Source organism: Sus scrofa, chromosome 14 (assembly GCF_000003025.6).
Source record: "Sus scrofa isolate TJ Tabasco breed Duroc chromosome 14, Sscrofa11.1, whole genome shotgun sequence".
Taxonomy (NCBI): Eukaryota; Metazoa; Chordata; class Mammalia; order Artiodactyla; family Suidae; genus Sus; species Sus scrofa.
The window spans coordinates 31,662,631-31,689,458 of record NC_010456.5 but is presented as its reverse complement, the minus strand read 5'-3'; the positions used below and the strand labels follow the sequence as shown (position 1 = coordinate 31,689,458).

At 43.3% G+C, this 26,828-nt stretch overlaps 1 protein-coding gene and 1 long non-coding RNA gene across 4 annotated transcripts in view; both read right to left on the bottom strand.

The window, feature by feature from the left end:
- Positions 1-14,800, bottom strand: part of ATP2A2 (ATPase sarcoplasmic/endoplasmic reticulum Ca2+ transporting 2) — a 70,323-nt gene extending 55,523 nt beyond the window's left edge. For 2 of the 3 annotated variants that reach the window (XR_002338285.1, XM_021072075.1), the window contains exons 1-4: positions 14,056-14,800; positions 13,338-13,355; positions 13,165-13,247; positions 4,330-4,434 (exon numbers count right to left, since the gene is read on the bottom strand). Coding sequence is in view for 2 of the 3 variants with exons in the window: in XM_021072075.1 (XP_020927734.1) it covers positions 4,330-4,434; positions 13,165-13,247; positions 13,338-13,355; positions 14,056-14,173 (324 nt within the window). In the remaining variant the exon portion in view is untranslated. 3 annotated transcript variants of the gene reach the window in all.
- Positions 17,946-26,573, bottom strand: LOC110256668. The gene is made up of 2 exons (XR_002338532.1): positions 23,740-26,573; positions 17,946-18,098 (listed from the first exon to the last, which is right to left on the bottom strand). It is a non-coding gene; the product is annotated as an uncharacterized LOC110256668 (long non-coding RNA).

Below are 26,828 nucleotides of genomic sequence, written 5' to 3'. Positions count from 1 at the left end.
CTGGTGCAGCCCTAAAAAGGACAAAAGACAAAAAAAAGAAAAAAAAGTCCACGGGGGGGGAAATGTCATCTAAGTTTACCAAAAATAGAGAAGGAGAGTCTTTTGTTCTTTGACTTAAGTCAAGGTACTGTATAGAAGTTATGTAACATCTGTATGTGGTTCAACGTTGCTTTTCTTGCTCAATGGTTTTGAAGAAATTGAGCGGTTGCAGTGTGATTTTTTTCCCCTTTATTTACTTATTTATTTATTTTTTGTCTTTTTGCCTTTTCTAGGGCCGCTCCCACGGCATATGGAGGTTCCCAGGCTAGGGGTCCAATTGGAGCTGTAGCTGCCAGCCTACGCCAGAGCCACAGCAACGCTGGATCCGAGCCAGGTCTGCAACCTACACCATAGCTCACGGCAACGCCGGAACGTTAACCCACTGAGCAAGGGCAGGGATTGAACCGGCAACCTCAAGGTTCCTAGTCGGATTCGTTAACCACTGCGCCACGACAGGAACTCCTTTCCCTTTCTTTTCTAAAATGCATTCTTAGCACCACTTAAGGCATGCCTCTGTGTACTGGTACTAGGGTATTTCAAAAACTGTTCTAATTAAAGACTTTTCTTTAAATTATGTACAACCCAAACTGTTGGTGTTTTGGAGTTCCCTGATGGCTCAGCAGTTCAGGACTTGGCATTGTCACTGATGTGGTGCAGGTTATCCCTGGCCTGGGAACTTCTGCATGCCAGGGGCTCAGCCAAAACAACAACAAAAATGTTGATGTTTTGTATGGATTACAAGTACAGCATTCCTTAATTCTGCTATTCATCTCGACTGTTAAAGAACCAAGTATGTACGGCATGAAAACATTAAGACTCTTTTCTCTTAAATAAACTCCAAGGTAACGACCCCTAAAGCACCTGTCTGCCTGATACCTACTTTAGCAATAATTTTTTTTTCCCCAAAATTCCCTGACTCCACAAAGTAAATAAAAATGTATTTTATCACTGTCGAAAAAGAAAAATATACATGTACCCCTATGTTCATAGCAGCACTATTTATAACAGCCAAGACACGGAAGCAACTTAAGTGTCCAATAACAGATGAACAGATAAAGATGTAGTACATATATACAGTGGACTACCATTCAGCCATAAAGAACAAAATAATGCCATTTGCAGCAACATGGATGGACCTAGAGATTATCATACTAGATAAAGTCAGAAAGAGAAAGACAAATACCATGTGATACCACTTATATGTGGGATTTAGAATATGGTACAAATGAATTTATCCACAAAACAGAAACAGACTCCTAGACACAGAGAACAGACTTGAGGTTGCCAAGAGGGAGGGGTGGGAGAGAGATGGATTGAGAGTTTGGGATTAACAGATGTAAACTATTAAACATAGGCTGGATACAAATAAGGTCCTATTGTATAGCACAGAGAACAATATTCAATACCCTGCGATAAACCATAATGGAAAAGAATATGAAGAAGTATATATATGTATAACTGAATCACTTTTCTATACAGCAGAAATTAACACGACACTGTAAATCAACTACACTTCAAAAAAAAAAAAAAAAAAAAAATGATGTCCCGGAGCACTGCATTTTGCTTCTACTAAAAATTGGCAAATGTACATTTAAATTAAAAGCATAAAATTAAGATAAATTATCTCAGACCTCAAGGACAAAGATGCCAACTAAAATCAGTTTTAAAAAGCCCCTCCCCACCCCACCCCTCAAGTTCCCCAACCCAGCGCAGTGGGTTAAGGATCTGGCATTGCCGAGGCTGTGGTATAAGTCAAGGATGCAGCTCAGATTCAATTCGTGGCCCAGATACTTCCAGATGCCATGAGTGCAGCCGAGAGAGGAGAGAAACAAAAATAAGCACCCCCCCAACTATCAAAAGGAATATTTACAGTATAGGGGTGAAAAGGGATAAATAATCATAGATTCAAATAGATTACATCAAAAAAGTCTGCTTGGGGAAAAACAAGTATCTTACTACAAACAAGTACATCTTACTTAGAAGACCTTCTAAGGTTTCCTTTGTTCTAAAAGCTATAACTCCTACCTCCTTCACTCAAACCCAAATAGGTCTAAAATGTCATTCCTCAAACACACTTTGTACCTTTCTGCTCATGCCACCCCCTCTCTAGAATATCCTCCCCAGCCTCCACCCACAAAACTACCATTTCTCTATAGTTCTCCCAATCGCTTGTCAGCTTTCCCCCTGCCGCCAATATCACTTTACACTTTTTTGTGTGTGTGTCTTTTTGCCTTTTCTTGAGCTGCCCCCGTGGCACATGGAGGTTCCCAGGCTAGGGGTCCAATCTGAGCCGCAGCCACTAGCCTACACCAGAGCCACAACAACGCCAGATTCGAGCCGCGTCTGCAACCCACACCACAACCCACTGAGCAAGGCCAGGGATCAAACCTGAAACCTCATGGTTCCCAGTCGGACCCGTTAACTCCTCACTTTACACTTTTAAGTTTCCTTACCTCCAGAAAGCAAGAACCCTCTGGTATTGATCATATCATTCTGTATATTATGTAAACAGGATTAAGATATAAGAATGTTATTCTTTTCTTCAAGCTAAGACAAACATAAAAGTCTTGTGAAAACTGCTTTAAAATTTCACTTCTGAATTCAGATCAGCCTGCCCTGGATGCAAATCCCAGATACTCTGTGTATGTATGTACTCCCTGTACGTCCTTTGATACATTCATCACTCTGAACCTCAATGTCACATCTGTCAAATGGTAATATCATCTGCTTTAGAAAATCACTGTAGGAGTTCCCGTCATGGCTCAGTGGTTAGCAAATTAGACTAGGAACCATGAGGCTGTGGGTTCGATCCCTGGCCTTGTTCAGTGGGTTAAGGATCCGGCGTTGCCGTGAGCTGTGGTGTAGGTTGCAGACACGGCTCGGATCCCGTGTTGCTGTGGCTCTGTTGTAGGCCGGTGGCTATGGCTCCAATTAGACCCCCGAGCCTGGGAATCTCCATATGCCACGGGAGTGGCCCTAGAAAAGGCAAAAAGACAATAAATAAATAAATAAAGAGAACAAAAAATTAAAAAAAAAAAAAGAAAATTACTGTAAACATGAAATAGGAATGTATACAAAGCATGCACCATGTAACTAACATAAACGAATTAAAAACTGCATAGGACACTGAGAAGGACAATCTAATGCTGTGTATTGTTTCTTTTGCCTAAATTATTCAGAAAAAGATCATTTCTACTTAAATAAAAGCAATTAAAAAAATCAAAGTAAGGAATACAGTTCAATTAAAGTTTTCTTCTAAGTAGGTATCCTCATAAATGAGCCCACCACATAAAGGCCTTCGCATTCACTAATAACATCAGAAGTTTCCAATTCCAATAGGACTAAGTATGTTGATGTTTTCCCTAAGACTGACAGATGCACGAGATTTTAGTCCCAGAAGAAGTGAACATATCCATCAAACCCTAAAAGATGAATACTTAAAATGAATGTGACATATTACTGAATCTGTTAAAATATATCAAAAACAAACATCAAACAAATCAATAGAACAATCCTAGCAAAGCTAAATTCTCAAACTAGCTATCTGCAGAAGACCAATCATGTGAATGTGAGGCAGGGGTATGATCCTGTTGTATTTCTGCAGTAAAATTAGCTTCCATTCTGTGAGTAATAAAGGTCTGGGCACTGGGCAATTTAGGGAAAACAACCAAGAGTATTCTTTGAAGGTAAAACAATTTAAGACTTAATTTTTTAACTAAATCCACACACATCCACACAATTCATGGACAATAAAAACGATACTGACTTTGTGAAGTTCTTCCATAGGAAACATAAAGAGAAATGATGCTTCTCAAATTTTCTTTTTTCTTTTTTTTTGGTCTTTTTGGGGCCACACCTGTGGCATACGGAAGAAGTTCCCAGGCTAGGGGTCTAATCAGAGCTACAGCCGCCGGCCTACACCACAGCAACACCAAATCCTTAACCCTTTGAGCGAGGCCAGGGATCGAACTCACAACCTCATGTTTCCTAGTGGGATTCGTTTCCGCTGTGCCACAATGGGAGCTACTGGTTCTCAAATTTTCTGATTTTACCCAGGTAGCTTCTCTCATCCACTTCATGCTGCCATGAAGGATAAGCAATTTTAACAGCAAAGTATGTATGCATGAGAGGGATAAAACTGACACTACATAAACTAATAGGCAAAAAAACCACATCTAGTTCCACAGATATTTTTAGTCAACATAGCAGGAAAAACAGATAACAGAAAGACTAACAAAGTTTAAATACTTACATATTATCAAAATTTAGCATTGAAGGAACTTTTCTTACCTGCCATACACCCACAATTGCATTGGCTACTAATATAAGTAAAATTACAAAGGGTTCTACAAAGGCTGTAATTGTTTCTTCGCCTTCTTCAAACCAAGCCAAAACCTGTAAGAGAAATGGCACACATTAGAATTGTGGTATGTTCTTAGGCTTTTACAACAAAAGTGGCCGGCATGAAACAATTACAAGATAAAAAAATCTCTTTTCTTACCATCCTTAGAAACAAATGGTAGCAAAATGTAATGACATAAACAACACATATCTTTTTCCTAATAATTCTTAAGACTCAAAACTATAAACTTCTTAATAATATCCTTAAGAGCCTTTTTTAATGTAATAATTGTTTTAAAATCCTAAACAAGTACTTTTGGGGAACTAAACCCCATTCATTTTATATGTGTATAAAGAAAACATTCCTGATTTTGTTAAAGTAAAAAGCAATCAAATTTTGTTAATTTGATTAACATTCCTATCAAATAAATGCTCACATGGCATAAATTCATAGCAAAAACAATTTGACCATTGACTCAAAATTAGATATATAAACTGTTAATGTCCCACTTATTTTCAGTGGTGTTACTGCAAGGTTGTTCTGTGATCAGGAATCTCTCTTGAAGGTTATGACATCTAGTGTATCAATACAACAGTTCAGGATATAAAAGCCCCAAAATGTTACAACTGGGCCCAGAACACTGTCCCAAGAAAAATGAACAAAGAATTAACTTCTAACTCACACAACTGTAACTTTCAGATTTAAAAGCTACAAGTTGAGAGTCACACTGTACTTCATAACTGAGCAAGCCTAAGATTGTGAGAAAGAATTTAACACGGTGTATCTGAAAATAATAAAAAACATGTTAAAAGAGGCATATAAATGGTTAAAATTTCAACAACCAATTTTTGTGGGAAACTGCCAATCCAGAAAAGACGTTAAACATATCTAATGGATTCAACCTGAGAGGTAAGATGTGTGTGCCTCTGCCTTTTAACATTGCTTTGGATGTTTGCATATTTCACAATAAAATATTTTAAAAGATCTATTCAGTAAACAATGGAAGCACCATTTTTGATACTCTTTAATATTGTCAGATATGATTTATAATAATAATGAAGCCATCTGACTACTTTTATACTTAGTAGAATACTATAAAGTGAGCTTTGACACAAACAGCAAACCAGAAAGATGATTAAGGCAAGGCCCAACCTGAATTTTGGAAGTAAAAGAGAATAATGATAAATTAACAAGAAATATCAACTTGGAGGGCAGGTATGCTCACGACTATACCACCAACACAAGAAAGATCAATTTAAGCAGGAGAAAAACCAGGAAACACAAGAACTAGGTCCTGATAGATGCCAATCACTGCTAACAGCTAATGAACCAGGGCAGGCAGAAAACCAGAATGAATATAAATGTTGCTCAAAGCTTTCAACAGGGCATTCCTGGTGTTAAGGCTAGGCCTAATGCCAGAATAAAAACTTCTCTAGGAAGTTATAAATACTGATAGATGCAAGATCACAGCTGCTTTGACACTAGCCTTCCAAATATTTGCCAAGGAGAGCATATCAGAAATAAGAAACTTAATTAGCTCTTGGGGGAGAAAAATTGCTCAACTTGAAGAATAACTAAGACCTTTTCAAAAGGTCAGTGAGGCATTAGCAACTGTAAGATAAGCTTCACACCTTGTTAAAGTGGGTATGAATTTCCCTCTTGGCAGCTGAGCCTGAGGAACAAACTTAAAGCAATATCCCCTACCAGCTAGAGCAAAGGAAAAGACTAAGGCAAGCATGACAGGATTACCAAAGCAAACCTCTACTTTTCATGAAATGTGTGGTTCATCTGCACAAGTGGTATTCATCAATAATGCAATAACCCTCACCTGCACAATGTAGTAGACTTTTCTTCCACTGCATTATTATCATTATTGTTATTTTGGCTGCATTTGCAGCAAATTCTCAGGGACAGGGATCAAATCTCAGCCAAAGCTGGGACCTATACCACACAACACCAGATTCTTAACTCACTTCGTCACAATGGAAAACTCCTCCAATATGAATTTTAAAATGTGTATGTGTAAGAAACACAGGAATGCATAGTTATTTGAAGGTTCTGTAGAATTACTGAATGTATAGTTACTGCTTGATGAGATACTAGAGGACAAATCTCTCAGCCTGGAAGGATAGAACTGAACCTATTAAACACTGACAACTAGTAATTTTCTAACTACTTTAAAAAACATCCTTTTCTGGAGTTCCCATCGTGGCACAGGGGTTAATGAATCCAACTAGGAACCATGAGGTTGTGGGTTTGATCCCTGGCCTTGCTCATTAGGTTAAGGATCCAGCGTTGCTGTGAGGTGTAGGTGGAAGATGCGGCTAGGGTTGGGTGTTGCTGTGGCTGTGGTGTAGGTCGGCGGCTACACCTCTGCTTAAACCCCTAGCCTGGGAACCTACATATGCTGCGAGTGCGGCCCCAGGAAAGACCAAAAAAAAAAAAAAAAAAAAAAAAAAAAAAAATCCTTTTCTGGAGTTTCCATCATGGTGCAATGGAAATAAATCTGACTAGGAACCATGAGGTTGAGGGTTCGATCCCTGGCCTCGCTCAGTGGGTTAAGGATCCAGCACCTCCATGAGCTGTGGCGTAGGTCGCAGACATGGCTCGGATCTAGCATGGCTGTGGTGTAGGTGGGCAGCTACAGCTCTGATTAGACCCCTAGCCTGGGAACCTCCATATGCTGCAGGTGCGGCCCTCAAAAGACAAAAGACAGGAAAAAAAAAAAAAGAAGAAGAATCCTTTTCTTGGAATTCCCATTGTGGATCATCGGATTATGAACCCAACTAGTATCCATGAGGATGAGGGTTCACTTCCCGGTCTCGCTCAGTGGGTTAAGGACCCAACATTGCTGTAAGCTGTGGTGTAGGGGGCAAAGTTCAGATCCAATGTTGCTGTGGCTGTGGTGCAGGCTGGCAGCTGCAGCTCCAACTCAACCCCTAGCCTGGGAACTTCCACATGCCACAGGTGCAGCCCTAAAAAGTAAACAAACAAACAAATAAAAACAAATTTTTTTTTTTGCCACACCCATAGCATACAAAAGTTCTCAGACCTGGGACAGAACTCCAGCCACAGCAGTGACAAGGCCAAATCCTTAACCATGAGATCATTAGGGAACTCCAAAAATTATCTATATTTAAACCCACAAATGCAAGTTCCCGCTGTGGTGCAGTTGGTTAAGAATCCAACTGCAGTGGGTCGGGTCCCTGTGGAGGTTCAGGTTTGATCCCCAGCAAGGCACAGGGGGTTAAAGGATCCAGCGCTGCTGTAGCTGTGGCTTGGATTCAGTCCCTGGCCTGAGAACGTCCATGTGCTGTGTGTGCATCCATAAAAAACAAACAAAAAACCCAAAACCTCACAAATAACCTTAAGAATTAAATGCTACAACTCAAATTGAAGATCAACTGTACTTCACTTACTGCTAAGAACGAATCCAGTGAATTATGTTCAAACCACATTGTACAATCCTTCATGGTTTTGTCCTACTGAAAAGAAAACCTCTCTTGGGTAAATGGGAAGATGATGCTGACAAACAAAAGACTCCACGAGTTCCCGTTGTGGCACAATGGTAATGAACCGGACTAGTAACCATGAGGATGCAGGTTCAATCCCTGGCCTCGCTCAGTGGGTTAAGGATCTGGTGCTGTTGCCATGAGCTGCGTTGTGGTGGTGTAGGTGGAAGACATGGCTTATATCTGGTGTTGCTGTGGCTGTGGCCAGCAGTTACAGCACTGATCTGACCCCTAACCTGGGAACTTCCATATGCTGTGGGTGCACCCCCCCTCAAAGGACTCCATGAGATGGGGAAAGGGTAAATAGAAATGAGGGAAACTGGATGAGTGACATGTTGGGTTTTTTTTTTTTTGTTTTTTTTTTTTGGCCTTTTTCTAGGACTGCTCCCACAGCATAATGGAGGTTCCCAGGCTAGGGGTCTAAATCGGAGCTGTAGCTGCTGGCCTATACCACAGCCAAAGCAACGCCAGATCCAAGCCGCATCTGCAACCTACACCACAGCTCATGGCAACGCCGGATCGTTAACCCACTGAGCAAGGCCAAGGATCGAACCCACAGCCTCATGGTTCCTAGTCATATTCGTTAACCACTGCGCCACGAGGGGAACTTCTTTTTTTTTATGTCTTATTAACATTTATTTATAGTCAGTTCATAATTATGGTTTACTAGAAGTTATAAAAAATACACAAGAAGGGAAGAACGTTTCTAAAAAAAATTGGGGGCAGGCTGAATATAAAGGATTATCTGTTTGTATTTCCTTTTGTTTACTAATCTATCCCCAGGGGCCTAGAAGAGTATCTGGTACCTAACTAATGCTCACTATACATTTACTGAATTGAAGCATGAATGCATGAAACAAAATCTCATACAATGTCTAAGGTTTAAGTCCCTACCTGGAGTATGCGAACTTAAGCATTAAGAGAGCAAAAAGGTAACCAACTTCAACAATTTCAAAAAGAAGTAGAAGGAAAGGCTACTACAGTATAATTTTAGGCATAAACATTGTTTCTTTCTTTCTTTGCTTTATAGTTAATACAGAAAGTAACAGTACTTCTGGGGCTTACATTATCCAGCAAGTTCAAAACTTCAAATTTGTCAATCCTATTCAAAGTAACCACTTGCTAGGTTATTTCAGATAGAGATGATAATTAGAGGATACCCTATCCTAACACTGATCTCTGTACATCAGGATAACGTCTGACAGTACAGCCAAAAAATGCTAGGGAGTTGAGTTTAATGAATTAAAAAAAATTTATCCAAGGTAAAAAGGCCTATTCTGGTGTAAACTAGGAGAGAGTCATGGTACCGTGACTCAGTTATCTCCATGTCAGGATAATGTCCTGAGCTCTTAAGACCATAAGAAGAATATGAGAGGTCATAAGTACATTCTTAAGATCGAGGATCTTAAAACATGTATAAGGTATGCATTCCCCCCTTGTATCCTTAGAAAATTTGCAATGCCTTTGCACTCAAACACACACACAAAAAATTTACATCAAAAATTTTTTTCAAAAGAGGAAGCAGAAATTACACTTCACAAGAAAAATACCACCAGTAAGTGTTATGGCAATTTTCTGGGTTGAGAAACAAAAATTCTTTCAGCTATTAAAAAAAGAAAAGTATGAATTAGACTATACGTTCTCTTCTGATCCAGAAACAAAGCATATGTCTAAGCTTGTGTTTCAGATTTGAGAATATAATTTAATTTAAAACAAACCAAAAAACCCCATACACATTCACCATCGAAACTATATTTTATTATTATTATATTTTTGCTCTGTAGGGCTGCAACCAAGGCATATGGAAGTTCCCGGGCTAGGGGGCTGAACTGGCACTACAGCTGCTGGCCTACACCACAGCAATGCAGGATCCAAGCCACGTCTGTGACCTACACCAGAGCTCGCAGCAACGCCGGATCGTTTTACTCACTGAGCAAGTCCAGGGATTGAACCCGCATCCTCCATGGTTGCTAGTCAGATTCATTTCTGCTGAGCCACTATGGGAACTCCCCAAATTACATTTTAAAGAAAGGCTCTATATAAACCAGTTAACTGCCCATTTTATCCTTTAAAATAAATTAAAAGTAAACACAGGAAAAATTTAAAATCACTACATTATTAAATACTCAAAAATATCTGAGAAAACCAAAGTAAACGATTGTCAGTATTTCGAAAATGCCAGACGCAAACTCATCCAGATGTTTGTTATATCAAAAGCACTAACCTAGGCTCTAAAAGGAATTAAGAATCCGTTCAAAGAGTACAGTGGAAAGAAAAGACAAATTATTCAAATGTAAGCGAAAGTTCAGAAGTGTCTTGGTCTAGGAAAGTTTTATTAGTATTTTAGGGTTAATCTGAATAGCTGAGGTAGGGAAATGGGGGTGGAGGGTAGCGAAACTCGCACAAGTTGCATTGCCACAGAGGATCATGATTCAGACAAATAAGACAAATATGGTCCTTGAGCTCACTTTCTTCAAGTAAATGTCACCTCAGATGCCTTTCCTGGCTGTCCCATTTGACAACTGTACTCCTTCACCATTTGTCCCTATTCCACCACCACCCTCCTTCTCCACTTAACTTTTCTCAGAGCACTATCTCCAATCCAACAGATTATTATACATTTTACTTTTTTGTCTCCACTAGAATATCAGCTCCAGGTTAAGAGATGTTGTCTGTTTTGACTGATGCTGTATTCCCAGTGGGCATGCATGCCATGCACCTGAGGTGCTCAATACCCAACAAAGCAGTGAAGAGAGAAAAAAAAGAACAGGCATTCCAATTAAGCAACCACATGATGTGTTATACGAAGGGCAAAGGTGACCAACAAGGAAAGACAAAGTGAAAGGATAGGAAGGTCCTGAAAACCAAATTAAGGAATTTCTACTATTACTTAATAACTATGGCAATATCTAGCTCACTTCTTCCAATCCAAGTGACCTTAAAAGAACAAAAAACCCAACCCTATTTCAGTGAATATTACAAGTTAATTAAACGTCATCCCAACAGGTCACAGGTGTAAAACATTAAAGCTGTTTCCTACTTTCTGCCACAGCAAAATATTAACTATGGTTAACAGTTTACTACCTTGTTTGAATTTGAAATAAATCACTAAAGCCTAGTATTTCTTAACTTGAGCAGAACCTCTTGTGCCTCGTGTACAGATTATAAAAACTGCCTATTTGATTCTCCAAAAGGACATGCCTATTTTATCACGTTTTTCCTATTAAGTGAATAGGAATAAACCGACTACCATAAAAAAAGACTTGGCGCTCTGTTAAAAGATAAAGAAATGAGGAATGAAAAGGTCAAGTCCAATGTAGCCATAGTGCCAACCCCACATGAAGAAAATCAAAGAAACAAGTTTTATATCTACAATTTCCTGATCAAATAAATCAAAGCAAATTAAGTGTACTTCCTAAACAATAAAAGTTAAAACTTTTCTATTTAGCAACCCACAAAATAAAAATGTAACATATTTCATTTCCTAAGCAGTTAACTCCGCATAGTGACCAAAACGGTAACTCAAATTTCAACTCCAAAATATAGCTCTATAAAGCTAAAAAAGCCAACATCCTACCTTAAAACAAAATTAAAGCATTTATTTAAAAACCCACTTGAAAATGCCTAGAAACTATAAGCTCCTTACTTTAAAATTTAAAAAAAAATCACGTAATTATCTCAAAATATTAATATAAAATCACTCAAACTGGCCTTGACTCAAGAGCTTCTATACAACCCAAAGAGTCAATAGCTTGTCTGCTGGAAATAATGCCACTGATGTTGTAACACTGCCTTAAATTACACACACAGAATAACTCCATAAAAATTTATTTTATCTCTGGCTTGTATACAGCAGGTGATTAACTTCTAAGAGGTCCTTGATGACCTTACTGTACCCCAATATTAAAACTACCAAACTTGAGACTATTTGAGAATTATTTAGCCAGTTTAAACATAAATATTTATACTATGTATTAGAACTAACTGACCAAACAGTTCTACTCCTTTATCTTAATTGGTAAGCCAGCAGCTACTTACTGCAGGGTTTTTTAAAAAATTAATCCAGAAAAAAACACATTTAAAAGGTACAGAGTGATTAATTCAGGATGCCAAATGGTTTGCTATGATGGTCTCTTAATTTTATCCAGTGAAAATATGAGGAATTAATTATTATTAATGGCTACACATCACTTGGCTAACATGGCATGATATGTTATAGAGTCTCACAGCAGTATTTGAGTACAGCAACTCCAAAAACGTTCACCTCTTGCCAATTTTTTCCCTCCACCTGCCCACTGCTTTGTATATTTAGTTCTCAAAATAGCCCTGTTGGATATATGGCAGTCAAAGACTGAGGTAGATCCCTGAGGCTTATATGTGTACAAACATACAAAAAAGGAATCTTAAAACGGTGTCAATTTTGCAAAGCCTGAAAAAAATTACTGCACTGAGGGAATTTCACTTCCTATCTTGGTTTTTACAAGAATGAAACCCTGTGCTTTAAGAACAAAAGGCATCTCATGCTGTGAGGATTAGGAACGTATGTGTCCTATTCATGACCATTTTTAGGAAAACTTTGAAATCCACTGCCCAAGAAAAAAAGTGAGATAGAAAATTAGTATTCAACATGAAAAAATGTTAATAACCTAGAAATATCCTTGCCAACCCTCATCACCTTTCTTCTGCTGCAGTTCTTTGCATTTCACCAGTTTCTAAGCAACCATACAGGACTCAAACGGGTAAGCACATACAGAACAAGAAAAAACAATGATTTTTTTTCTTTTAGGATCTAGAACCAACTGTACTGAACCTTGTTCTCTCAACCTAGGACTCATTCAAGACAGGGGTCCAATTTAGATAAATATACTACCCTAAAGGTCAGTGACCAAATTTGGTCAACAGTGGTGCCATCACTGCCGTCATCATTCTTGTCACTGTCAGAAACAACTGTCACCTTGCCATTACCAGGAAGGGAGAGCAACTGGAATATTCCTTTTGTAAGTTCTATTTACAGACTACAAAGAGCCAGCATCATCTTAGTATGATCTTACACAATGGAAGAACCCAAAACAGAAAAGACCTCCCAATAAAGAACTTCTTGATGTTAAAAAGAAACAAACATACAAAAAAACCCCAAACCCCCCACACAAAACATGAAGACACAACTTAAATTTCCAAACATAATGTTCTCACTCAATAGACATTTGCTTCTTGGTTTTTTTACCTATGGTTTATTGTTGACTTTTTGGAAAGAAAATGTTTTATACTTACAAAAGATATACATGCTGCCAACAATAAAATTCTAACGAGTAAGTCTTCAAACTGCTCAATCACAAGTTCCAGCAAGGTTTTCCCTGTTAGAAACAATCATATTAGTTATAAATGTCATCTTTGACATCAGCACATGAAGGGCAGCGGGAGAGAAACACGTTGAGATTACTTACCTTCTTCAGCCGGTAACTCTGCAGGATGTAGAAATCCACCAGGCAACGTGTCAAGAACGGGAGGGGGGAAAAAAAGCATTTTAGCACTCTGACATTACAAAAAGAATTACTAAAGTATCACTGCCTTTTAAAGACATGACTACATATATGAACTCAATCACTTTTAATAGAAACCGTACCAAAACGGTATCCTAAGAAAATGTACAATATTTGTTGCACTGATCTACTCCAAAATGTGAAATTATATTGCAACCTAACAGCGCTCCTGATACAAGGAGTCATTTCAGCTCTGTCATCACTTCTGCCAGATGTGTAACTCTGGATAGTACAAGAACAGTCAGAGGCATTCCCAACTATAACAACGCCTCATAAATCCGACTGGGGACAAGAAAATGTCTCGCAGGGCTCAACCCAGCTGCAGGAGACTCATCCCTCTCTCCACCGGGGCCAGCTGCTGCGGGTGAGAAACCGCCGAGCTAGCTGCGTGCGGGGAAGGTCAAGGGCTGGAGCCACGAGGCGGCGCAGACCCGACCCCGGTCCCCCGCCTGCAACCCCTCTCTCCCAGGGGGCCGGGGCGCGGGCTCAACCCGCCGTCTGCAGCCCTCGGCGGGCGCGGAGCCGAGACCCACGAGGTGGAGCCCGGTCAGCCATCTTTCCTGGCTCTCGGGCCCGCGCCGAGCGGCGCGGGGACCCTGCAGCCCGTGCACCAAGCACCTACCGTTGGAGCCCCATCTCTCCTTGAGCTTCTTGACCTGCTCCAGGCTCAGCCCCGTGCTCTCGTTGACGCCGAAGTGGCCCAGCACCTCCTCCACCGTCTTTGTGTGCGCGTTCTCCATGGCTGCGGGGGCCCGGCCGGCCTCGCCTCCAGTCCCCGCGGCCTCCTCGCCTCCGCCTCGCACTCGGGCCGCGGGCTCGTGCCACCCTGGGCGCCCAGGCGCGGACTGGCCTGTCCCTCTCCTTCTCCTCCTCCGGCCGCTTCCGCCTCGCCGGGCGCTGAATCACCCCGCGCCCCCTCCCCCAGACAACCGCCCCTCTCGCAGCCCTGCCCTCGCCGGCGCCCGCCCCGGGCTCAGCTGGACCGTAGGGGGGGGCGAGGGGGGGCTTCCGACCCTCCCTCCCCTCGTCAGAAGGGAGGGCCTCCTTCACCCTCAACCGCCCGCCGGGAGCGCAGGCCGCAGCCCCCGAGCCCCCTCCCCGTTCTCCTGAGGTGGTTCTCCGCCCCGCCCGGGCCGGGCCGGAGGAGGGGACGCTCGGCTGACTCCTGAGAGCCGAACCGAGCGAGGGAGGCGAGCCTGCGGGGTGGTGCGCGGCGCGCTCGCCCTGTCCACTCAGCTCCGCACCCCCGACAGCAACGGAGGAAACTGCGGCGGAGGAGAAGGAGGTGGCGTCGGGGACGGCTCCGCGGCGGCTGCTCTAATAGCATTTATCCGCCGCTGCCTCCCCTCTCGCCGCCGCCGCGGCATGTGGACGCCGCTCATTGGCCGAGAGGGCCCAGCGCGGCGCGGGCGGCGCGGCCCCGCCCCCTCCCTCCGGCTCCCTCCCTCCCGCGCGACTGGCGCCCACGCGGCCGTTCAAGCCCCGCCCCCTCCTTCGTACCGCCCTCAGGAACCCGGATCCGGGCCGGCGCGCGCAGCTCCTGTGCAGGGCGCGTTGTGGCCCGCTGGTCCGCGGAGGCCCGAGGCTGGAACGCTTCTTTGGCGGGGCTGTTCTCGATTCTCGCCCCACTCAACCATCGGCAGGCGTAGAACCCGGGAGGGTGGAGGGCTCACGGCGGGCTGCCTGCACTCATTGACCGGAAGAAACTGCCTGCCCATCTGGGTCGGCCTCGGGTTAGGGTGGGTGATTCGAAGGCGAGACGGAGGAAATTGGGAACTCGATCTCCGCAGAGCTCCCCTAAGCGCGCTGAGGTTAGGTGTCCTTGGCTCGCCCCCTTGCCCTCCGCCTCCTGGGCCGCACTCTGCATCCTAATCTGTCTCTCAAGAGCACCTTTCAGGATCCAAGGGAAGGAATTCCGCATTTAACTTCCCACGCGGCCAAAATCCCTCATCTGTTGCTTCAGGAACACCGCACCCCACCCACCCCGACCTCCCCACCTCCACCGAGAGCTTCACCGCGTGCAGATACCAGCCCTTCCCCAGCGAGTTCTGTGCTCTGACTGAGGGAATCCCACACTGGCGGGGGCGGGGGGAGGAAAAAAAGGGGGTTTTATTTTTAATATCCCACGCAGCCTTTGATACACGTCCGCATAGAAGTCACAGATTACGCTACTGTAACAAATAGCGAGAGTTGTGCAAGAAGACACTTCGCTTGGTTTTTAAGATGAAGGCTATCTTCTAGACTTTCACTTTTCCCGATAGGAGAAAAAGGCACTTGAATCCAGAATCTGTTCTTAAACCACAGATAATTTGCTCCTGAGGACTATAGAAAACCTACCTAACTGCACAATAAAGGGAATTTTGCCAATATAAATAAGTTAGACTACTTAATAGAAAGGGACCTTTGCTTTGATTTCATGAACAAAAGGTGAACACATTCGCATCACAAAGAGCAGTTTTCTTAAGGGACTGTGTCGCAGAATGAAGCATTTAGTCCACTTTTGTGTTTGGCCATGGTGTACCATACACAGGAGCCAAAGCAGAGCAAAAATCACCATAGTTGTCCCAGATGGCTCAGTCTCAGTACTTAAGATAAAGTCCTTTAACAGATGCAAATCACTTTGCATTACCCCACTGAAAGAAAAATCAGGCACCTCATTTCATTTAATTATTTCCAAGGAGCGGAGGCTAGCATGTAGTTTTGATACTTGGAAAAGGACCAACAAAACCCTACACTAAACAGAAATTCTAGTGTATGGCAATGCGCTAAAGAGAAGCAAGGTGGAAACTGGTTAGGTCACAGAATAGGAGCCTCTTCCAGGAGGGACATGTGACTGGATGGTGGGGGTGTGGTAATGGAGGGCTGGTGGTTCTTTTCCCACTCAGACCGCTTCACCACTTCTGATTCTGACCAATTCTTATGCCTCACCCCAGCAAGGATTGTTACCTTACTCAGCCTAGAAATTACCTTGAGCATTTTACTTTGGACCTCTGTTCCATGGCTCCGTCTCTGCCTGGGGTTGTAAGCACTTCTATGATTATAATCTTCTTGAGAGTTTTCTGATCTGGGCTCTTGTACTCAATGCTCTTCCCTAGATCTTCATGCTCCTACTTCCATCTTATTCAGATCTCAGCTTATATGTTACCTCCTCAGAGATGTCTTGACTGACTACTTAAAGGGTTATCCTCCCCAACAAACCTTGCTGTCATATTATTTTTTTCTTCAAAGCATTGATCTCTGAGGTTGTATTTTTTGCTTAGCTGTTTACTGCTTGGCTCACCATACCAGGATGTCAGCTCCATGAGAACAGAAGCTTGTCTAGCTTGTCCATCTTCAGGATGCAGAAAGCTCCTGGTATTCATTCATCATTTACTGAATGCCTACAGTTGTTTGTTTGTTTTATGGCCATCCTTGGCATATGGAAGTTCCTGGGCCAGGGATTGAATTCTAGCTGAAGCTTCGACCTACACCACTGCTATAGCAACACAAAACCCTTTAACCCATTGCAGTCACACCTCCACAGTGACCTGAGCTATTGCAATCAGATTCTCAACCCACTGCACCACAGTGTGAACTCCACCTCCTGTTTCAGTGAATGAAAGAATCTTACCATCCCTGATTTATAAGGGACTTTAAAAGGGCCTGGTCATGCAAGGGCCTCAGCAAATTTTTGCTGAACTCCAAGTTTATTGATTTCCATTTGGTAAAATAAACAGGAGGGCCTCTGCATTACTTGCCTCCTGGGAATGCTGTGACAGTTAGGTTTAAAACAAACCAGGGAGTTCCCGTTGTGGCACAGTGGAAATGAATACAGCTAGCATCTATGAGGACATGGGTTCGATCCCTGGCCTTGCTTGGTGGGCTAAGGAGCCACCGTTGCTGTGAGCTGTGGTATAGGCCGGCAACTGCAGCTCCCATTTGACCCCTAGCCTGGGAACTTTTATATGCCATATGCTGTGGATATGGCCCTAAAAAGCAATAAATGAATAAATGAATGAATGAATGAATGAATAAAACAAAACCAGAATGAGGCAGGATTTTAGGCTTCTCAGAGATGAGCAATATGTAAGTTCACACTGGTAGCATTACCACATTGTCATCACGCTCTCAGACAGTCCTTTGTAATTCTTCTATTTACTGGAGGTCTTCAACTCAAGATGGGGTTACATCTTTTTTTTTTTTTTCTTTTTTGGCTGCCCCACCACATATGGAGTTCCCAGGTCAGGGATCAGATCCAAGCCACAATCTCCATCTAAGCCGCAGGTGTGACAACTCTGGATCCTTAACCCACTGTGCTGGGCTGAAAATCAAACCTGTGATTCCCAAGATGCAGCCAATTCACTGCACACAGCAGGAATTCCTGGGATTACATCTTGATAAGTTGAAAATACATTTAATACATTTAACCCTCTGAGCTTCATAGCTTAGCCTAGCCTACCTTAAATGTGCTCGGTGCACACTGGCTTACAGTTGGGAAAAATCATCTATACCAAACCTTTTTTATAACAAAGTACTGACTATCTCATGTAATTTATTTAAAGTGAAAAGCAAAATGGTTTTAAGTGTTTCAATGTTTACCCTTGTGATCAGCGAGGCTGATTGGGAACTGCAGCCTGCTGCCACTGCCCAGCCTCATAAGAGTGGATGGTACTGCATCTTGATAGCCTGGGAAAAGATCAAAATTCATAATTGTTTCTACTGAATGTGTCATTGCTTTTTGCACCACCATAAAGTCGAAAAATTTCTGGTCAAATCATCTTAAGTGGAAGACTGCCTACTCCCTATTGAAACAGTGTACTTTTCAGCCTGGATTGGCGCCTTCTATAACACACACCAATTATGCTCGCAGTTTCTGAACCTGTTGGTGTCTCTGAAACCTGTTGTTTATAGGTCACCAAGATTTAGCAAACACAGCACTGCCCCCCCAACCCCCCAGCACCAAAGTTAGAAAGATCTAGTTACTCTTACATAGAAATAAACTTATGCTCAAGGGGTCCTGTTGTGGTGCAGTGGAAATGAATCTGCCTAGTATCCATGAGGACTCGGGTTCGATCCCTGGCCTTGCTCAGTGGGTTAAGGATCTGGTGTTGCCGTGAACTGTGGTGTAGGTTGCAGATGCAGCTCAGATCTGGTGTTGCTCTGGCTGTGGCGTAGGCCGTTGGCTACGGCTCCGCTTCAACCCCTAGCCTGGGAACTTCCATATGCCACAGGTGCAGCCCTAAAAAGAAAAAAGAAAGAAAAAAACTTATGTTTAACTTATTTTATGAACTATGCATACTTCTTGTTAACAAGGTTAAATAAAGAATGGATTTTGGAAATACAGTTGATTCTTGAACAACACAGGTTTGAATTGCCCATTTATACACAGACTTTTTTTTTCCTACAGTGCATACCAGAGGACTACTTCATCTGTGGTTGGTTGAAACCTCAGATTTAGAACCATACATATGAAGGAAATATGTGTGTGGGCCAACTTAGATTTTCAACTGCATGGAGGGTAAGTGATCCTAACACCTGTGTTGTTTAAGGGCTAACTGTATTTCTCACCAAGGATTGTAGCTATATTCATTTTTCAATTTTAAAAAATTCTTAACTTCTTAAATTTTTTGGCCACAGCATAGCATGTGGGAGTTCCCAAGCCAGGGGTCACACCTGTGCCACAGCTATAACTGGAGCCACAACAGTGACAACACAGGATCCTTAACCCTCTGAGCTGGGGGGAACTCCAGGATTATAGCTATATTCAATCAACTGAGCACAGGGAGAGGAAAAAGAAGAGAAATTGTGATTCAGAAAGATGGATGATTTGATCAAAGAACCTCAAAGGAATGAATAAAGGAGGATATTATCTGGTAGTAGGCAGGCTGTTTTAAAAAGCTAGGTAGCTAGGAAAGGCCCCATAGAAAAGAATGGCATGCCAGCTTCCCAGCGCTCTACAATCCTACTGTAAAGTGGTGGAGATTGTGAAAGGCAGTCTGTTCCATATTTGGACAGCTCCAGTCATTAATGCAGTCTCATTCTGGGCTGAATCCACTTCCCACTAACAATCCTCCTATACATTGGCTCTTGCTTAGCCTTCTGGAAGAACTCTACGTTTAACCCCTCCTCTGTGTGAGATTCCTTCCAGTATGTCAAGATATCTATTGTGCTTTATAAGCATCTCTTGTTTTTTGCTTTTTTTTTTTTTTTTTTTTTTTTGTCTTTTCTAGGGCCACACCCCCACGGCATATAGAGGTTCCCAGGCTAGGGGTCTAATCAGAGCTGTAGCCACCGGCCTATGCCACAGCCACAGCAGTGTGGGATCTGAGACATGTCTGTGACCTACACCACAGCTCACGGCAATGCCAGATCTTTAATCCACTGAGGGAGGCCAGGGATTGAACCCACAACATCATGGTTCCTAGTCGGATTCGTTAACCACTGAGCCATGACAGGAACTCTCTATAAGCATCTATTTTTGGAGTTCCCATGTGGCACAGTGGGTTAAAGATCTGGCATTGTCACTGCTGTGGCTTGGGTGACTGCTGTGGTGCAGGTTCAGCCCCTGGCCTGGGAACTTTCTTCCCATCATCTGCTTGCACTGTTGATTCTTGTTAACCCAAGCACTGAACTCTGTCTGACTGTAATGGGATGTTCTCGTGTTCACTTTGGGCTGTCTTTGCAGAAGACCCCTGGGGTCTTCTGGAGTCTTCACCTTCAATGATGTTTTAGCCATATGTCCAAACTTGGGTTACACACAAATTTGATGAGCATGACTTCTGACTTCTATGTCTTTATCCCACAGAATTTCTAGACATTCATTCCAGATTAGGAAATAACCAATTGAGGAGTTCCCGTCGTGGCGCAGTGGTTAACGAATCTGACTAGGAACCATGAGGTTTCGGGTTCAATCCCTGGCCTTGCTCAGTGGGTTAAGGATCTGGCGTTGCTGTGAGCTGTGGTGTAGGTTGCAGACGCGGCTCGGATCCCGAGTTGCTGTGGCTCTGGTGTAGGTCAGCGGCTGCAGCTCCAATTGGACCCCTAGCCTGGGAACCTCCATATGCCATGGGAAGCGGCCCTAGAAAAGGCAAAAAGACCAAAAAACAAACAAACAAAACAAAACAAAACAAAAAACCAAAAACAAAAAACCAAAAAACCAATTAAGTGGATTTTATTGTTCAACTGCTATAAATTAACTTCACTACAGGTTCCAAAGTCAGGCAAGCGAAAATCCTTTTTTTTTTTTTTTAATTTTTTTCAGTTTTAATGATTTTTATTTTTTCAAGGGAAAATCTTATATTGCACTCTCCTGTTTCCTTATCTCCCATAACACTGTATTATACAGATTGATCCTTTGGTTGAACATCTAATGTAGTCAGCTTGACTTAAGGATCATGATATATTAAAAAAATGTCTTTATGTACTAGACTGAGAACTGGCACAGTAAGGTGTTTACACTGAGTGGGCACTCAGGCCATCCAATTTAGTCATTTCTGCTGTCTCTTACTGACTCTGGAATACAGGCTTATTGAGTGGAAAGATGGGCAGAATTGTCTGCACTATTTACATTCTTTGTTATGTAAAGTAAAAATCTCTTCAGGTGATTATGGGATGTTAGTCTACTGTAGTGTTATCCAACCCACATTTCTCTACAGATCCATAAGAACTTAATGAGTGGGCTCTGTGGAATGTGTTGCTAAGATCTAGGAAAATTGCCTATAACAGTCCACATTCTAGTGATCTTTTCACAGAAATGTGTCCAGTTTGGCATGGCTTGTGTTACAGATCACATGTCAGTGCCTAGTGACCACCACTTTTTCTACATGCCCACAAACTAACTTTAACATTTGAGAATTTGCCAATCTTAACAGAATGTCTTTTCCAGAATGTGCCTCTCTCCCATTCATAAGCATTCTTGTGATGGCTAAGCATCAAAAAAACAACTGATAAGCTTATGCTTAGAAAAAAAGGGCTTGTTGAGGACTAGACTTCAAATTCAGAACAGCTTGATCCAGTTACTCAAACAAAGTAACTGAGATTCTCTCTCCATCTCTTGACTCTGCTGCTTTCCTTTGCTTTTTCTTACTGGCCTGTGGGATCTCTCCAGGTGGTAGCAGACATGACCCCCAGCATCTCAGTTTACAGTCCAGCAAGTTTAGTTGCAGTGGAAAGAGAGGGCTAATATTTTCTCTGGGTCACGTGTCCAGCCCTCACAGCAGGAACTGTCTTCAGCTCTACCTGAACTACATGGCCTAAGAGTGGGGGAGAAGTGGGTCCCAAAACCAAATGGTTTTCAAACTTAGGCGAGCATCAACATCATCTGGAGGGATTGTGAAAACACAAACTTCTGGGCCCTTTCTCCATAATTCTCATTCAGTAGGTCTGGGATAGAGCCCAAGATTTGCATTTCTAACAAGTCCCCAGGTGACTGATGTTGATGCTGCTAGTCCAGAATCCATACCCTGGAAAACAATACCCTCGATGAAAGTCATGCTGCTGTTATCAGAAGGAGAGAGAAGGATGTTGGTTAGCCAAATAAAAGATGTCCACTTCACTTAGAAAAGACAAACATCTGGAGTTCCCATCGTGGTGCAGTGGTTAACGAATCCAACTAGGAACCAGGAGGTTGCGGGTTTGGTCCCTGGCCTTGCTCAGTGGGTTAAGGATCTGGTGTTGCCATGAGCTGTGGTGTAGGCTGCAGATGTGGCTCGGATCCTGTGTTGCTGTGGCTGTGGCGTAGGCCGGTGGCTACAGCTCCGATTGGACCCCTAGCCTGGGAACCTCCATATGCTGCAGGAGCAGCCCTAGAAAAGACAAAAAGACAAAAAAAAAAAAAAAAAAAAGAAAAAAAAAGAAAAAAGAAAAGACAAACATCAAACATCTAACAGACTGGCAGAAAGCAAAAATAACTAGCTTGGAGCTTTGGAAACCTTGTTTGGAGATGCCCTAGACTCTTCCATTGCAGTTTTCAGTTTCATCCATGGCAAACTCCCCTCAGATCCTAAGCTCCTGCCACAGTGAGCCATCATCTGTTCCTCTGCACCTTTGCTCAGGCTGTTCCTGCTGCTTGGATATGGCTGGTGAACACTTAATCATCCTTCAGGATGATGGCTTAAATCCCACCCCATTTTGGATCCTCACCATGCTTCTGTGTCCCACACAGCACTTCATATATCATTCAACTCTATTACAGTAACTCAGGTTTACGTCCTTTTTTCTTTTTTGGCTGTGCCTATGGGATGTAAAAGTTCCCAGGGATCGAACCCAAGCCACAGCAGTGACCCAAGCCACTGCAGTGACAATGCTGGATTCTTTACCTGGTGCACCACAAGGGAACTCCTACTTTTTCTCTGGCTGATCCTTTTCAGCCTTCTTTTCATATATCTCACCCTCTGCCACTCAACTTGAAATGTGGAGTGTCCTAGCACTTAGACTCAACATTCTTCCTTATCTACAATCTTGCATTAAGCACGCTAGTTTAAACCCCACCAAAATATCCATGACACACACATTTGTGCGTCCAGACTCCTATACCCAGCTCTCTACCTGACTTTGCCATTTGACTGGGACTTGGACTCACATGTGAGAATGACAGGTGGGGGGTGGGGTTGGGGTGGGGCTACCCTCCCACTGAGAAGTGAGCCATGAATAATATCCATCCATTTGCATAATCAGAGCTGAGAAGAACAGCATTTAGGTCAGGAAGAAAAGCAAATGACACAAACACAGATATGATTGGTGCTCTTTTATTGCACCTGTCACTAGCACTTGTTCATTGAATATAAACTCCAGGAGAACAGAGATCATGTGCAATTAGGATACATGCACAATAATGAATGAATGCGTGACAATCATTTGCTTGAAAGACTTTAAGTGTTCCTTACTTGCTTTCTGTCCTCAGTGTTTAGCACAGGGTGGGCCATGTGGCAGGTGCTCAGTACACATCTACCAATTAATTAAGGAGGCCCTTCACTTCCTCTGCTATTACTGCTCTGGGGGGAAAAAGTTACCATTAAAAAAAAAAAATTAAAGAAAAGTAACCCATACAGCAGTGCCAAACAAAGTACTGTGGAATGGTTTTCAAAACCATAGCTCCCTGATGGGATAATGTAGTTTAAATATAGCAGCTATTTTTCCCTCCAGTTGGTTTGTTCTTTGATTTTTGTGGAAAGATTTCAAATGTTCTCCTCCACTGCCCTCCTTCCTTAACCCCCAAGGTGCTCAGAACATAAACAGCAAAATGCAGAGATGACACGGCCTCTTGAGCCTGGTAGAAAAAGGAATGGTGATTAAATGCGATTTTAATTTTAAACGAGGAGCTACTCACATTCTCCCTTCCCTGCCGGGTGCCAGCGGTAGCGGTAGCACAGTGAGCAGGTAGAGTTTCTGTAGGGCAGAAATCCAGGGACTGTGAATGCAGCGGATAGGGTTGCGGTGGACAAATTCCTAGAATTGGATCTTTGTTCCCAAGCTGACCAGCTCACTCCCTTGATGTCACACAATAGAAAAAAAAAGGGGGTGTTGGTGGCAGAGGCATGTTTGGGTCTCCTATTGTGATCCCGCTGTAGTTACCTGATAGTTGACAAAAGATCCCAGGAGGTTGGCTGCCCTCCCACGTCACCTTGTGATTCTCTCCTGATTGGGGAGAGGGGGAGGGAGGGGGACACTGTGTCTCCTGAGGGAAGCATGTCTGACGAGCCAATTGCTCCATCTGGGAGGCTGCATCCTGAGCCCCATCTGGCTCCAGCAGCCTGCCGAAGCTGAGGCAACGGTCCTCTCCCAGCTCACCCCCACCACTCCCTGCTCCTGCACGCTCAGCCTTCATCTTTCCCGGAAAGCAGGAGCTCCCGGCTGCTCTCAGGAGCAGGGCTTCCCTTCCATTCTCAGCCCTTGTCTCTTCTCCGCGGTCCCCTTTGCTCCCGTCCCCCACTCTCGGCTCCTCTCCATCTCCCACCCTTCTGCGGCGTGGGGTTGATTGGGAGTGCTCTCATGCAGGCCTTGGGGACAGCCCTGTTGGTTCACTTAGTCCTCCTGCACCACCCAGATCATGCCCTGATTTGGAGGCAGATACGCACATTGTAAGGTCCCGTCTCGCTGGCTCACTCGCTGGAGTCCAGAGGTACAAGGCAACAGCCTCCCCTTCTCTTAGCGCTCTCCACCTCAGAGGCGGCCCAACCCCTGGCCTCTTCTTGAGGCTTCAAACCTGAAACTTCTCAGGTGGGTCCAATCTGCCTAGATGGGGGATGGGTGGAGCACAAGGAAGCAGAGGCTTGGCTGGAGATGTTTGCAAACATTAGACGTTTCTCTTCCATGACTCATCAGAGGAGAGGAGAGTCCTCCCTCTTCCTGGAATGCAGCAAACCCATGGCCAACTCCTACCCTCACCCCACCCCCAAAATAAAACAACCCACACATAGAGCTTTGTCTTCAAAAACCAGATTTCTCCCAAAGATCTGACATGGCAGCAGCGAGAGGGGGGCATTTTGAGGCCTCAGAAGAACAGCCTTTAAGAGGGACCAGGGAGAGAGGGGCTGCCCCAACAGCCTGGTGACTTGACAGCAAAGTGCACGTGTGGTTAGGATGGGTCTTTTCCAGAAAAGTGCCTTCGACCTCTCCTCACATCCCCCAACCTTTCTATTTAGTAGCTTCCCAACAGAAAGTGTAGGATTGACAAACTTTGGGTCAGTCCAGCCTGGCTTGATTTCAGCAACGGGGGGTACATTAAAAAGATTCTAGGAAAAAATAGGGGGATGCAGATAAAAAGGAAGGAAAGGAGACGAAAAAGAAGACATCATTTATTAGACACATACTTGCCAAGCATTCGAGGTGTTCTCTCACTCCGGCCTTAGGGCAAGACTGTCTGGTAGGTATCATTATCATCCATCCCTATTTTTCCAGACACTGAAAGCTGATTCTCAGGGAGGTTAAGTCATTTAGTGAAGTCATACAGTTAGAAATCACTGTTCAATAAACAGTGTTGGGAATACAAGATTGTTTGTATGGAGAAGAATTAGATTGGAGCTATTCCTCACACCATGCAAAGCAATTTCTTATCAGAAAGACAGTAACACAGTAAAAAAAAAAAATCTGTAAAACAATTAGAAGCAACATAAGCATAAACTGTGTGGAAGGAAGATAAACCTCTAAGTACTTCAGATAAAGACACATTTTAAATTTGCATAACAAAATGTTACAAAACAATGAGAGGGAATATAAATAGAGAGAGTTTTGGAAAGAAACTAGATGCTTCCTGAAAAACCTTTTCTTGCTAGGAGTCTGTGATCCAATGACTGAATAACTACACTCAAAGACTAAGACACATGCACACAGATCTCAACTGCAGCAAATATCTCTGTGGCCGGTCCCCAGATCAAGTTAATTACTTGGTCTAAGATCAGGCCCCACTGTCACTATGGTAAAGGGAGGGGATCATTTTGAGCCTTGCGGAACTATACAGGGAAGGGTGGGGAGGGGACAGCTGATTAATTCACTGCACAGCGAGCTGAGAAAAAGAGGCAAAGCCGAAAGTTACATCCTCTGAAAACTGCACAAGGAGGCTTCTGCCAGCAGAATGCAGTGACCTGAGTTGGAATTCCGCCAGGACAGTGGGATTAGATTCCCAAGCGCTGGCCAAAATGGGCCCCGGGATTTTTATTTTTATTCGTTTTCCATTACAACTGCACAGCAACGCAAACAAGCCCCAAAACAATATGGGCCACCAGGAGTCATTTTCCTTTGCAGGGTGCCATCTCAATGCCACACATGCTGTTGACTTTATCTCACCGAAGTTTAGAATCTAGAATTTGATTACTCACTTCCCCACCAGAGATAATGGGGGAAAGGCATTATGATAGCCCAACTAAAGCAGTGTGCATACAAAAAAGTAAATAAAGCAAGATGTGCCCACAGAGCCCACTGAAACTGAGAGTAAAAACTTCAGAAGTCTGTGGGAATCTCAGAAAAGTTAGGTCTAGCTCTCTCAACCCCCTAAGAACAGGGGCTCATAAGCACTGGGACTGAAAGAGATCTGAATGCCAATTAGAAAAGAGCAGGGGGAGTTCCTGTCGTGGCTCAGCAGAAACGAATCTGACTAAGAACCATAAGGATAAGGGTTCTATCCCTGGCCTCTCTCAGTGGGTTAGGGATCTGGTGTTGCTGTGAGCTGTGGTGTAGGTCGCAGACATGGCTCAGATACCATGCTGCTGTGGCTGTGGTGTAGCCCACTGGCTACAGCTCAGATTCAACCCCTAACCTGGGAAAGCTCCATATGGGGGTGGGGGGGCGGGGGCGGCCCTAAAAAGACAGTAGACAAAAGACAAAAAAAAAAAAAAAAAAAAAAAAAGAGAGAGAGAGAGCAGGGGGTGGGGAGAGAAAGGAAAGGGCTTAGTGCATTAGGCCCAGATTTTAGGCTCTTGA